The sequence below is a fragment of the Harmonia axyridis genome, chromosome 1 (genome assembly GCF_914767665.1).
Source record: "Harmonia axyridis chromosome 1, icHarAxyr1.1, whole genome shotgun sequence".
Lineage (NCBI taxonomy): Eukaryota > Metazoa > Arthropoda > Insecta > Coleoptera > Coccinellidae > Harmonia > Harmonia axyridis.
This window is the reverse complement of record NC_059501.1, coordinates 28,888,145-28,902,206: the sequence shown is the minus strand read 5'-3', so window position 1 is coordinate 28,902,206 and position 14,062 is coordinate 28,888,145. Positions and strand designations below refer to the sequence as shown.

General features: G+C 35.4%; 1 protein-coding gene across 1 annotated transcript in view; it reads left to right on the top strand.

Annotated features, from left to right (window-relative positions):
* Nucleotides 1-12,476: 12,476 nt before the first annotated feature.
* LOC123675353 (protein Wnt-1-like) overlaps nt 12,477-14,062 on the top strand; it is a 124,579-nt gene continuing 122,993 nt past the window's right edge. The window contains exon 1 of the mRNA XM_045610707.1: nt 12,477-12,709. Within this exon, the coding sequence (XP_045466663.1) occupies nt 12,630-12,709 (80 nt within the window). The 5' untranslated portion in view covers nt 12,477-12,629. The remainder of the gene's footprint in view (nt 12,710-14,062) is intronic.

Genomic DNA, 14,062 nt, shown 5'->3' with positions numbered 1-14,062 from the left:
ACTGTTAAAATGCCATTACTTCTGAAAAACCCCCTGCAGGACTGTCTGTATTTCAATTTGTTGAATTGAATTGTTCAATTGATTTTTTCTGTGAGATGTATACTGATTTTATCTTTCCTGATCCATAGAATGTTATGGCAAACCTTATTTTTGATCCAATTGTGCTATGGTAAATGGTTTTTAATATTTTTGGACTCAGATATTTTGACAATACTGAAAGTGCATAAATTGATGTCCCCAGATTTCCTTGGAGGCAAACCATTTCAAAGGTTAGTCTGTGTTTGTATCACTGGAGCTATGAGAACGTGCCCAACTAGGGCATTGGAGATCAACACAGATCTCACACCTCTTCATCTAGTGATAGAGAGAGTGGCCTAGGAGGCCACTCTAAGACTATCTAGGGAAGGTACCGGCAATGAGGGAATTAGGAATAAGAGAGCCTGGTGCTCCTTGACTAATTATATACCATCAGCGAACCTTTCCAGTGATGGGATGATGAAGAAAATAAGCACTTGAGTTTTTGATTTATTACAATTCCAAGGAACTTGGTATCTTTAGATATTGCAAACTCGGTGTCATTTAAGGTTACACCTGTTTTTATAGTTGGATGGAACAGGACCAAGTCAGTTTTGGTAATTCAGAATTAGATTATTTTCTTCTAGCCTATTTTCAGTGGCCATAGTGACTCCACAATAAGTAGATTTGTAACATCTGCATAATGTACACTCATGATATCTATTTTACAGGAATAAACTTATTAAATATTTAGTTGAAGACATGCATTAGATTGAGAAAACCATCATGCAAGTGGGTTCCAGATGAGACTGTTAAGGAGTATTTTCAGGACTACGAATTTGACAAGTCACTCACTGAATTCAGTTGAAAGAATTACCAGGTTAAACTTTCATTGGTTTCATTCACGTATAACTCTCTGACATAAAACGAGAGAAATCACTTCCATGAAAATACATAAAACTTCTCTTATGTTATTTACTCGACTATACCTTTCAATCTTAACAGGCTAAGTTAATCGCGAAGGACAAAGTAAACCTAAGTTTTACTTGAAGCATCCAACTTTTCCATTTCTGCGTTTCCAGTGTTCAAATAAATCTTCGGAAAAATCTGAAATTTTAATTCCAGGAAAAATGTAAACTCTAGGTCTCTAGCCAAAGGGGGCCGCAGGCGTTTTAGTTTGTATACTTAAGAATTCATAGGACGCGGGTGCTAAGTTGGAAGTATTCGGATACCCTCAGTCGGCTCACATTGATATTTCGATTGTTTAAACTGTATTAAACTCTCTGTTTGTTCTTCTAAAGGTTTTTTTCCTCATTTGCGGTGATTCCGTTTGTTTGGAATCAAAGGAGCGACACTTCAAAGGTTGAAACAGATTCCTCTGATGTAAAATTAGTCGTATTGATTCCGACACATTCGACTTGTAGATAATTGGGTCGTAAAACTATTGTTAGTTTTATTTTTATGTTAGCGAGTCGTAACTGATGGTGAATGAATGTGTACTGAAGTTCCTTGACACTGACCCCTTTGATGGAAGTTTCTTCTACGGTGAAGTTCAATGAAGTTCGTTTCGACATCCAAGCTAAATATACGTGTCATTATTACCCTTGATGTATTTTCACCCATTTCATCCGAATATATTTCGTTTTCTTTCATTTTTTATTTATTTAACTTTCTCGGATTTGTGATTAGTTTTATATTAGTCAGCCTCTATGTTTTGATTTATCGCTTGGATAGCCACCAACCATAAAATATCATGTTGTATATTTCGCGACCTTTTTTTCTTCTTTATTTCTCATTCGTTACTACTAACGCATTTTTGATAGTATTATTGTTGAGCTTTATCGTTGAGAAATTCAATGTTACAACTCCATTTGTCTTCAGAAAAGCCTCAATGCTCACACAGAAATGTTACGATCAAAGGAAGGATGTGTCTTTATAGATTATCAAAGAGCTTTTGATAGCATGATGATGGATGTTCTAAAAAAGTGGGTTTGAATACGAGGGATCACCAGATTATCTAGAATTAGGGATTTACGGCTCAACTTGATATTCAAGCTACTTGACTTGGGCTTGACTTGAAATCAACACAAGTAAAAGTCAAGTTTTGCAATGTCAAGTAAAGTACTTGATAGTGAATGCTTGACTTGAACTTGAGTAGAATTCAAGTCGAGTCCAAGTCAAGTAGCTTGAGTATCAAGTCAAGCCGTGAATCCCTATCCAGAAACTGTTCTGGGATCAATCAGCGAAGCTTCGAATCAACAACTCACTGTCAATTAAGGATATACAAATAGGAAGAGGAGAGGGGTACGGCAATTCTATGTTTTATCTCCTCTACTATTCAATGTGTATGTGGAGGTGATTTTCCAGATAGAACTTCAGAACAATACGCAAGGAATAAAAGTAAACGGACACCTATAAACAATATACCCTATGCGAACGACACTGCCAGAAAAATTAGAAGATCTGGATGAACTTCTCGATAAAATCGACAGAGTGAAAAAATAATTTGGTTTAAAGATCAACAGTGATAAAACAAAGTCCATGATAATAAGTAGACAATAATACAACCAGGCTCAAGTATTGGTAGATAGTAGGCCCTTGGAAATATTAACCAAGTTTAAATACCGTGGCTCCACAATCAATGAATAGTGATGTGGAAGTAAAGATTAGATCAGCAATGGCAAAAATGGCATTTGCCAAATGTCATAGATACTTATGCCGAAGAGCGATTCCTTTGAACTTGAGACTTCGCAGGTCTTCAATTCAACTTTTAAGTTGTACTATCTCGGCAGTTCCTTAGAGATTGATGGTTCTATATCTGTGTCGTCCATGAGAATAATAAAAGCCGAATTGGTCAACAGCCGAAATTACATCATCTAGAATCCAAATCTTCCTGCCCCGAACCGTTTGGTTCAATTCGCCCAAGTATTCAAATCCTTAATTTTTAATTTAACGCTAGGTTGGGCTATTCAAAACGCTCTCATATTTATTCTGCTGCTCTTTGTATTGTCACTTCAAAAAATCTCGATCATATTTCACGGTCATTAACAGTCTCTCATCCGTGAAGTTGTCAGAAATAATACAAAAAAGGCAATGTGTTTATCGTTCACATAATTACAGAAGCAAGGAAATATATCAAAGTTCTCCATAAATCCAGATTATGCGTCTAATAAATCATATTTCTCAGATGCCGTAAGCACCTGTTAGTTGTAAATAGATGTGTGGACAGTTCCACCGTTTGCCAGGGTTCGTTTCACTTCTTGCTGAAAGAGTGAATTCGCTGTATAATTGTTCCCGTGTCTAAGAATAGTTCGATGTAGTTTCCTGCACTTCTTGCGGATTACGGAACACATTTGGTATGTTTACTCTGCGTATGGAACCAGTTCTGCACTAGAGCGTACGAACGTATATGTAGGTATGTATCGGTGTTCTTTGGCTAGTGATGGGATTCTTTTGAGCTAGTAAAAATGAATGACACATTTTCGGGGCTCGATTTTTGAGAGAATTAATTTGGTGAAAACTCTAAGCTTATAGGTACTGTTTTCGAAGGTGAGCTCCCGCAGGATTAAACCTAGTGTGAGAATTAAAACAAAAAAGTTCAAGTATTATAGGTCTTGACATAATTTCGACAAATTTTCAATAGACGGTACGCATTATGATTTTCTTTCTAAAAGCGTCTTTTACGACACCGACGTGAGAAATCTACTATCAGCTTTACGCATACTCAGAAGCTCGGAGGTCTTCGCATATTTGTAGGCTATAAGTGAAGTGGTACTTGTTACTGTAAAAAAATAATTTATTTTGCTCCCATTCTAATCTATAGATTTGGGGAACATGAACAAATTTCTTTTTTCATTTTTCGAACTATTCAACTATTCAGATCTAACACAAATCACGAATAAATCTGAATCTACTGTGAAACCAGGCTTAGATACAGTGATACAATGACTTGATAAAATTTGATTGTTTTATCAAGTCATTGACGGCTTAGATTGCAAATAGTACCATCTTGGACCTAACAGTCCATCAAGCCTGATATCTACCAAAATCTACTAAGAAAAATTTCATAGATGGCCTGAAATCCACTGAAAAAGTAGATTTCTACTATATATGGTCACACTGGATGGCAGATTAAAGGTGAAACTGACGAGTGACGACTCCAGGACTACTGATTCGGTATGTTATAGGTGTTCTCTATGTCGCGTATACCTACTGGCTATAATGTGTCTCGACTGACTCAGGATCAAACTTTTTATTTTCTTCTTGAATGCAGTCATTATACCAGGCATATTCAAAACTTGAGGGATACCATTGTAATCTCGAGGCGCAAGGAACAGGTGTGATCTTTGACCCTTTGTCCCACATGAGGTCGGCAATAGTATGAGCTGTCTTCTATTTCTGGTGTCATGGACGTGCTCATTGAAACTTGCAGACATAATGCTCTTACTGGTGAATTGCAACCGCCAGGAAAAACAACTTTCTCATATCCATTACATCGGCCATTTTGAAGAGCTTGTCAGTTGGAAAACGATGAGGCTTGCTCAAGATGATTTTAAAAAGCCATTTCTGTGTTATTTCAAGCTTGTTTAATTGAGTTTCAATAATTTCGTTCCTTTCCAGCCCAGCAAACCATACGTTAAATGAGGCAGCACCAACACCAGATATAGTGTTCTCAACAATTGGGCATCGCAAAACCTTCTGAGATTTTTAAATTTCATTATCAGAGTTCTCAATTTTTGGACTATTTTATTAATTTGTTGTTTCTTCATTACTGGTGCTATAAACGTAAACTAAAAAATTCTATAGGAATTTCCCACTTCTTCAATTTACCTTTGAACCCGAGACAAATTTAGTTAATTATAGTACCTAAGCTCTATAATTTTTTAATCATTTTTTCAGAATAAAATACGTTGTAAAGTCACTTAGAGAGATGGCATTTATAAATAAATTTGTAGATACACCAAAGTAATTTGGAAAAAGGAATGATGAGAAATAGGGAGTATTTTTTAGGATTTGTTCCTTTAGGATAAATGGTTGGAGGCGATTTTGAAAACTATATTCAGCGAACTAGAAAAAACTCGCCACCACTAATTAATATGAGAGCACTGGTATTCGATAATGCGAGTTATATGAAGGGCATAAAAGCTTTTATTTTTACTTTATTGAAATCAAATATTTCTGCTGCATATTAATATGACCACCACCTCGTGCCCAAAGAAATATGAAAACTTTAGCAGAACAAAAATGCTTCGTAGAATATCAGTGTGATAACTACTGTAATGCTATTATTCACCTCATCCGGATTTTTTTCTAACTCTGGTTTGTAAATAACGTTTGATAATTCGGTAAAAGTGATTAAAATCAATTTCAATCTTCGTCTACTTCTTATTCTCCTATAAGTCACATACGAAATCCTCAAAAACATCGCCCACCCAATATATAACGTGCTCATGTTTCGACATCGTAAATTATCTGTTTTTGAAAACGACTAACACGGAATGGAAGACACTAAATTATCCAACATGAATTTGGAATGATATCTTTCCGATGGTTGAAATTCATTTGATTTACTGACAAAATTTTAAAACGTAATAACTGAGATCATCAGTAAAAGCTTCAACGCTTTTTTGATATGAATGAATATCAGCACCGAGAACAATATTTCCACTTAGAATATCATAAATCTAGAAAAAACCAGATTGTAAAAAAAAAATTAAATCTTGGGTTATTGATTTCATGCCTGCAGTTTTTATTCAGGTAAATAATACCTACATTGATGTTCGTGACTCCAATACTATGGAGGCAGATAATTTAGGGTAGAAAATACTCTATTTGGTATTATCGACTTAGGTTATTCACATTCTTTCAAATTCCAAAGATTTATTATTGATAATTGTTTATAATCAACCAAAATCAATGGGCTCGTCATCCAGGCGCGGATCCAGGCCCCACTTTTGGGGGGGGGAACTTTTAGATACCCAAAATACTGAAAATGTGGACCCCAGACACTTTCGCCATTTTGGGACCTCAATTTTTTTTGCGTTCATAGATATGGATCTTCCCAAAATGTATTGAAGGTGAAATTTTTGCTTTTTGTAATTATTTGAGCCTAAGTATGTCAAATTCTAGGAGGGACGGCAAAATTTAAGAGGTGCCTGGGTCATTTGGGGGGGGAACGTTCCCCCAGTTCCCCCCCCGTGGATCCGCGCCTGTCGTCATCATTCCAGAACATATTTTTGTCATCATCATTTCTGGAAGAGAAAAATCATAATAAAAAATTTTAGAAGTCATTATCAAAAGCGAGTATGTGGTTCAATTGAAATATTCCTTATTGTTGGAATCGTAAATTAAAATGTAGTTTTCTTGAGAGGGATTACCACCACGTTGCTTTGTGTGTATCAATACTATCAATCTTTGGTGCCCGTTCATTTCCCCTCTGGCGTTCCTGCGATGACCAAACTTCGTACGGTGTACGATTGTACATTCACCTTATCTCATTTCTCTTTACGAAGCAAATAAATAGAGGGCAGCACTGCACGACTGTCGATTATAATCACAAAATTATAGTTTCACCTAATGATTTTTTTGTAGGTTTTTCTCACGAATATTTCAACAATAATCAGTACCTTGTACATTGAACGTATCATCGATTCTTTTAAAAAAAAATGAAAAATTACAAACATTTTTTCCAGTCGCAAATTAAAAATATTGTCAATTTACAATGTAGATTATTGTTCAAAGGAATTATGTGAAAACCCCATGAAAATCGGTGGTTCTAAGAGGAAAAATCTATAATTTCGTTTTGAACTGAGCAGTCACGAATCTAAGACATACGTCAGGGCCAAGGGTGCTAAAAGATCTTTAGCGCCCAGGGCATATAATCAGGGCCGGAGTTAGGAGTAAGACCGTGAAGCGAGCGTTTCAGGCGCCTGTTTGAGGGGATGCAATTCGGCTCAACTTGCTGTCCGCTGTTTCATATTTCATCCTTGAATCTCAAAAACAACATAAAGTAGATCCGTTCCGCTGCATTTATAAATAGTCTCTGCAATCAAAATCTTCAAACCACCTCTACTGAGCCGCATGTATAATAAATACACATGGCAGCCCAACCAATTTAAACAAAATCCCCCATTATCCCCATTGAAAGAGGGATATAATCATTATGTATTTCACAAAGACGAAAAACAAAACTCGGAGTAGCTGCTGTTTTTTTTTGGGAGGGTGGTTATGAAGGAGGTCATGTTCTTTTTGATGAAAGATATTGAATATTTAACCACAAAGGTTTTTTAGATAGTGTTAAGTTAAAATGATATTCTCGGAAATTTATTTGATGAAAGCTGAAACCGATGCATTCGCCATTTTGTCTTACTAAGATGTTTTTTTTTAATCAGGCACAATAAAAACTTTCGATTATAAAATGAAATTTCAATCAGAATGATGTGATTTACTTAAATTTAATCTCTTTTCTTTTGAGATAGTAATAATATTCTTCAAAAATTTGCTGATTTTTCATGGGGTGCTCCGTACTCTTCTTACGGAGCTTTGGCCTTGGGATTTTTCTGCCGAAGAATACTGTTGTTCTGTTTGGTTTAATAGTGCTCATGTTCATAAAATTGATGCACAGTTTAACGTTTCTATGAGAATTATCACTATTCACTGGAACTATTAGATCTATACCTTTACATTGGTCACCAGTGCTATTACATATACTTCTGCCTCATATTCTTATACCTTACCATACCTTATACTTGGTGTTTTTCAATTAGAGTTACGGAGTTAAATGACATATTCCGTGGATAATTTTAAGAATAAAAAGACCCATGAATATGAACCCGTAGACGCTTTGTTTTCCAGATACAGGGTATTTCCAGTGTTTCGTATGTTTTAGTGATGCTTATATCAGTTTATCAAATCTGTGGGAATATAAGTACCAAAACTTAAAATTGATTCATTTATTACAGCTTACTAGCTGGATCTTTAAATCTTATGGATTTTTCTAGAGTGCTGTTTGAAATTTTTCTCTCGAAATCGATAGCAAATACGACAAAACTATAAAAAACCAAAAAGTGTAGCACTGGGTCAGAGTTTCTTTTTACATTTTTCTAAACTATTGTTCTGGAGGAAGAAGAAGATTCCTAAATTGGAATGTATATGGCCAATTCAAATTAAATATCTTGTGAAGGAAAGGTTTTATGAGAAAAAACTTGAACTCCAACACCTGTACGTATCTCAAAAACAAAGTGTTTGGGGACTTGCGTTATAGGACGTTTTTTCTTAAAATGATTTTCTGTGATTTTCATTTGTACCTCCAATTTAGGAACACATTGTTATTAAAGTCAATTCATACTGATGTCACCACAAGTAAATATTTTTCTATGCGAATTACTCAGTTCAGTTCTTCATAACTACAGCATTGAAATTTTGTGACATGAATGATACAAAAAACCGAAAACAACGGGTAAGTGTATACCGATAACGAATGCAAAAATCACAGATGGCAAATAAGGGGACAACAAAGTGGATAGATAAAGAAAAATAATAAATTCCGTACAAAGACGTGATCGTAGTCAGGGCCCCCGCAACCGCGCGTTCAACGCGTGCACCGCACGCGGGCGCCACTCTGAAGGGGCGCCAAAATCTCTTATAGACCGCATGAAAAACCGAAAGACCAAAGGTTTTTGAAAAAGATTTTTTTTATTTTTTCAACAATTTTCAACGTGCAAATCACACATCCAAACAAGTTCCCGAACCCGAACGTCGCAATCCCCATAAAATAACCTCGGCCACAGATTGCAATTATACGATTCTTTTCGAGTAAACAAATCATGAATAATCATCCCTTTGTCGGTACGGGATTTTTGTATGGACCACCTGCACCGGACGGCGGGCACCATTTCTTCGATCTTCACTAAAACGCATATGGTACACATAAACAATCATAAATACCGAAGCAATAGCTTTTAGCCAGGGGAATTACTGAAACTTTCGCCACCATCTGTAGGAAAAATACAACAGGTTACAAAGAATTTCTAAAACTACCAAAATCTGCTTGCTATGCTATAACAGCAGAAACCTATCCAAAGAATAGTTATTTTGTTTCGAAACGTTTAGGGGTTGAGGTCAAGACGCAAAAAATTAAAAAGATTTGTATTTTGTGTATTTGTGGTTTGTTTTTTTTCTGTTTAAAATGGTGCACATCCTAAATTAGCCCATACCTATATACTATAATATTATTTTTATTTGCTTCAAATAAGGAAGTATTGTTTGTAATCGTGAAAAAATTGAATCGACTTTGATATTTTGAATTTGTGACCTGGGGCCACCATCATATTATACTTAATTAATTTTTTTTTTAATATGCACCCTGGATCTGTATTATTTATTTGATGTTCGTAGCCGCTTGACATTCTAAAAAAATTATATTTCACCTTTGCCAAAAATTAATTATTATAACAGTAACAGGGTATGTGCTTCAGATCGGTCTTAACTTATTATTATTATTATTAATATTAAATCCGTTTAGGTTTAAAGGCTCGGATTTAAGGTTTAAATTCATAAAAATGAAAACATACGGGTTATTCTCAGAAAGATGGCGCAAAGTAAATCATGGGTGAATGTCCTTACCAATTTTGGATCAAGTTTTTCTTAAATTCTAGGAGACATACAAGAGAAAACGACCTTCTGGTGCAAAATTTCGACAGCAAAGAAAAGCTAGACTTCAACAAAGGGAGAAGATGGCTGGGAGTATGTTCTAATACTGAAACGATAGAGGGAAAAGAAATTACAGTTTCTAAAGCGGCGCCATCGCCATCTTCTGCAACATGTGAACCATCGACATTAACAAGTATTGAAAATCTAGCCTCTGTAGAGTCGGCCATCCTAACAACTACGACTACAAGCGACACTTTTGACGATTGTCACAAGAAAGATTATCTGGTTTGGCCATCTTAGCTGTAGAGCAAGAGATACTCGACAAAATTGATTTTGATGATATAATAAAAGAATTCGCAGCAGCCAAATCTAGAAAAACATCCATTCAATTTTATCCTTTAATTGAATATTTTATTTGTTATTTGTTTATTGTTTGGTTTATATATTTATGAATAGATTAAAGAAGAATAAAGCTCAGGTTTTGAAAACTCTGCAGTTTCATTACAAAATTAAAATAAAATGCGGTTTTGATCGAATGCTTGAATAAAATAATGAAAACTTTAAAAAATGTATTATGCAACAACTGACAGCATAAAGTTTTTAAAGCATCCAATAAAGGTTGCTGATAGTTTTTTGAACCCTTCTACAAATAAATTCCTAACAAAAACTGAAACATTTTTTGCCGATTATCCTGCGACGTTTTTCTCCACTTCCCCCCTTTAAGGGGCGCCAAAATATTTTCGGCACGCGGGCTTTGATGGCCCTTGCGGGGGCCCTGATCGTAGTGCAATAGAAGTACTCATCTTGAAAGCGATAATAAACTCATAAACCGTAAAAGGATCTGACTTTTTATTGCCGTGTGCATTTCGAAAGAAAGTAAAATGATTATTGGTTCATTTTATGGAAATATTTTCGTTTTTCGTCTTTGCGAGATTCCGCAATTTTATATTTTGGAAAGTTAAGTTTTCGTTAATGGACCACAGTTTATAACTGAAATTAACGTTTTTTCATGGATTGTCAACAGCTTGTTTCTTTTCCACCGAGATCCGAGCCGAATCGGAAAAATGGTAAAGGAAAGAGTGTTTTTTTAACCTCAGAAATCTTCTGTTGAAATAAATGTACAAGTTAAAGACCAAGGCCATCGCTAGTTAAACTGCCGCCCTAGGCAGAGACCCAATTTGCCGCCCTAACAGAAGCTAATTTTGCAGAATGCTAAAAATTAATATTGAATAATCGGGTTCCAGTTGAGTTTCGACTTCATAAAATACTCGACTATTTCGTCTTTTTCTTTAATAGAATTTAATAAAACAACTGGATGTTGCGGATGAACCATTATTTCTAATTCGAATAGATGTATCAGACATTCTCGATTCGAAGATGTTTGCGATTAGTAAATTTGAGAAAGAAATCATTCGTGAAATTCGTTGAAATTAGAAAAATTATTCAATTATTCTTCTAGTAATCCAGATTTCTCGGAAAAGTAGATAATGCCGTCCTCCATTATTTACCGTTCCTCTAGAGTAGGCCCTGTGGTTTCAGGTTCTTCTCAGTTTATTCGACTGAATGAAAAGCTTGAACGTATTGTTTTTTCTTTAAGATTATCGAGTAAAACAATCAGTTGATTTATAGAATTTTTTTTTCTATTTACTAGGATTTCTCGGAAAAAGTAGAAAATGCCGCCCCCCACTATTTGCCGACCCTGTAGAGCGGACCTTTCAGTTTCAGATTTCAGGATTAGGTATGCGGATGAACCATTGTTTTAAATTCGAATGCGTCCACGCCCAATACTTGTTGATTTGTTGTAAAAAATATTATAATATAATGGAATGTGGACAATGTGGTATGAAATTAAAAAGCTTATATTCCTTAAGAATGATAAGATGGAAATGATGTCGTATATTTTGTATTCTATTCTGAAGAAACAACATTCTAATTGGAGACATGAAAAGAAAATTAATCCAGAAGTCGCCCCAAGTGGCAATAAAATTCGGCGACCTTTAGCAAAACTAACGTATGTGTTTTTTTAGTGTTAATACCTAACTTGTAAACAGCACTATGAGGGGGCATCTGGGTATTTATGAATATGATATACAGGTAATGAGGCACCTTTGAAGGCTTTTGACGTTAATTAAATTTGTCGGTTTTCTTCCTGTTGTTGCTGACTGAATTAAATCTCATATAGTAATTCGAATTTCTACACATGTGATTTTTGTTGATCAAGCTTGAAATGCCGCCCTTGAATTTTGCGCCCAGACGACCGCTTACACTGCCTCCCTCCTAGTGAAGGCCCTGTAAAAGACTTTCATATTAACAAAAATCCATATTCATCGTATCCTAGGTAATTTTTTTTCATTCATCTTTGTCCAATCTTAATGTTGGATCACAAATCTCAAAATATGGTTGTTTCATCTTCCCAAGTACCAAGATAAGTATCTCCTCAAATTAAACTTAAAGCTATTAGTGTAAATAACCCCAAACTCCAAACTGGTCGCCGGTCTTAATGAATGTAGCGAAAATAATTGGCCCAATGTGTCGGCTATTCAGGCATATTTCCACCGCTTGTCCAACAACCGATTTTATCTCGATCTGGCACTAGTGCCATTAACACCTGACAGTTACACGGGTAAAAATGAAAATTAGTCCTTCGCAGTTAGTCGAGTCCTACCATTCTGCAGTTGGCAGAACCGGTCCTAACCGTAATTATGTCATCAGGAGACGCAACCTAACCTGAAACACTCGTCCACCGAGGATTTTCCCGATTTTCATTCTTCTCTTGTTAATGATGCACGTGGTTGAAGAGGTCTCTTTTTCGGAGAGAGGCGGGTCGGTCTTCTGGGCGCATCCAATCCTAATGGCGAAAGAACAACGTCCGCCCACGCCGACGGTGCCTAGCAGACGGACAGTCAGTTGTAAGCCGGTTTCAGTGCAAGCAAGTGCAAAACGGTGCTCAGTGAACTCGCGGCATGAGGCGTCGCGGCGCGGGTGTTTTCGCTACCGTCGCTTTGTGGACGCTTCTTTGGCATTTTACGGATGCGGACTGGTGGTGAGTTCGCAATTTTCATTTTATTCTTTTCAACGATCGTTTTGTAGGTCTTGACGTGTGTACAATGCTTTAGTTCGTTTTTTTTAGGTTTCTGCCGTAATTCCGAAAGCATAGCTAGTTTTTCGACTACGAGAAAACTCTATTACGCGATTCTTAAGTTCTCTGATCATCTTAAATATATTTGTTGTCTTTCAGCACTCTACGGATACTTCATCATGTCAAATTTTAAGCCCTATCGGTTTCATGAGTCTTTTCAAGTTCTTAATGTGTATATGTATACCCACGCCAATCTTATTAGATTTGTTATCATACCTCTTATGCATGACCTTGGCCTTCCTCTCTTTCTTGTGTCAATAGAAGAGATTCGAAATTAATTATTTGGTTGCTTTGCCTGAAGATTATTTTCTCCTCTTTTCCTAGCTTTTCCACGGAAGAATTTTCACTGTTATACTATTTGTAGTTCACTATTCTGAATATTATGAATGAATTTCGTTATAAGAATGTGTACCTAGTCTATAAAAATATATATACCTAGTTGATATAAAGTTGACTCACATGAGTTAATACGACTACAAATGTCAAATTTAGAGTTGATTTTTTAAGGGTATCAACAATATTCGCTTCTGGTGTCGATTTACCTGCATCAGAATCGAACTTGCTAATCTGTTTCGAGAATATGTTATACTAAAGAGGATAATTTACTGCAAGAAGAATTGATACCTTAACATGATCAGTCGAGTGATCAGTATTCTGTTTTACTTCGTCTAAATGCCCGATTTGAAAAAAAAATGAAATATTCTTTCATTGTTCTGGGAGAATTTATGTTACGCCCCCTATAACTTGATGTTATATTATTTTCCGACTCCTTAAACGACTTCTTTTATTAGGTATATATTAACGATATCAACATAGTATTTGTAGAAATTTGTGAACATAATAAATGAGTTAATTCTCCGATATAATATAGTATAGTATTAGAAATCGCCTCTTTATTTGGATTTCACAAAAATGTTATTAATTAAGCATATAATAATAACGAAAGATGAGTTGTGTTTTCCTTTTATTTGGACTTACAAATATATACAAGTAGCTATCTCAATCAGATCTAACTGCAATTTTTTTAAGTTGATTCAATTAATTAATTTCGTCTTACCTGTTCAAGAGCGAAATAATGCTTTTCTCAAATACTCAAATATCAATTTGCAAAAAAGAATATATGGATATTTACAAATTGTGAGAAAATATAATGAACTAGGACGGTAGCTTGGATTTTAGTGTGTAGGGTAGTTCTGCAGGTGAAGTAAGTAATAAGTACCTAATTGAAATTTTCCTTAGTTTCATATTGAGCTATTA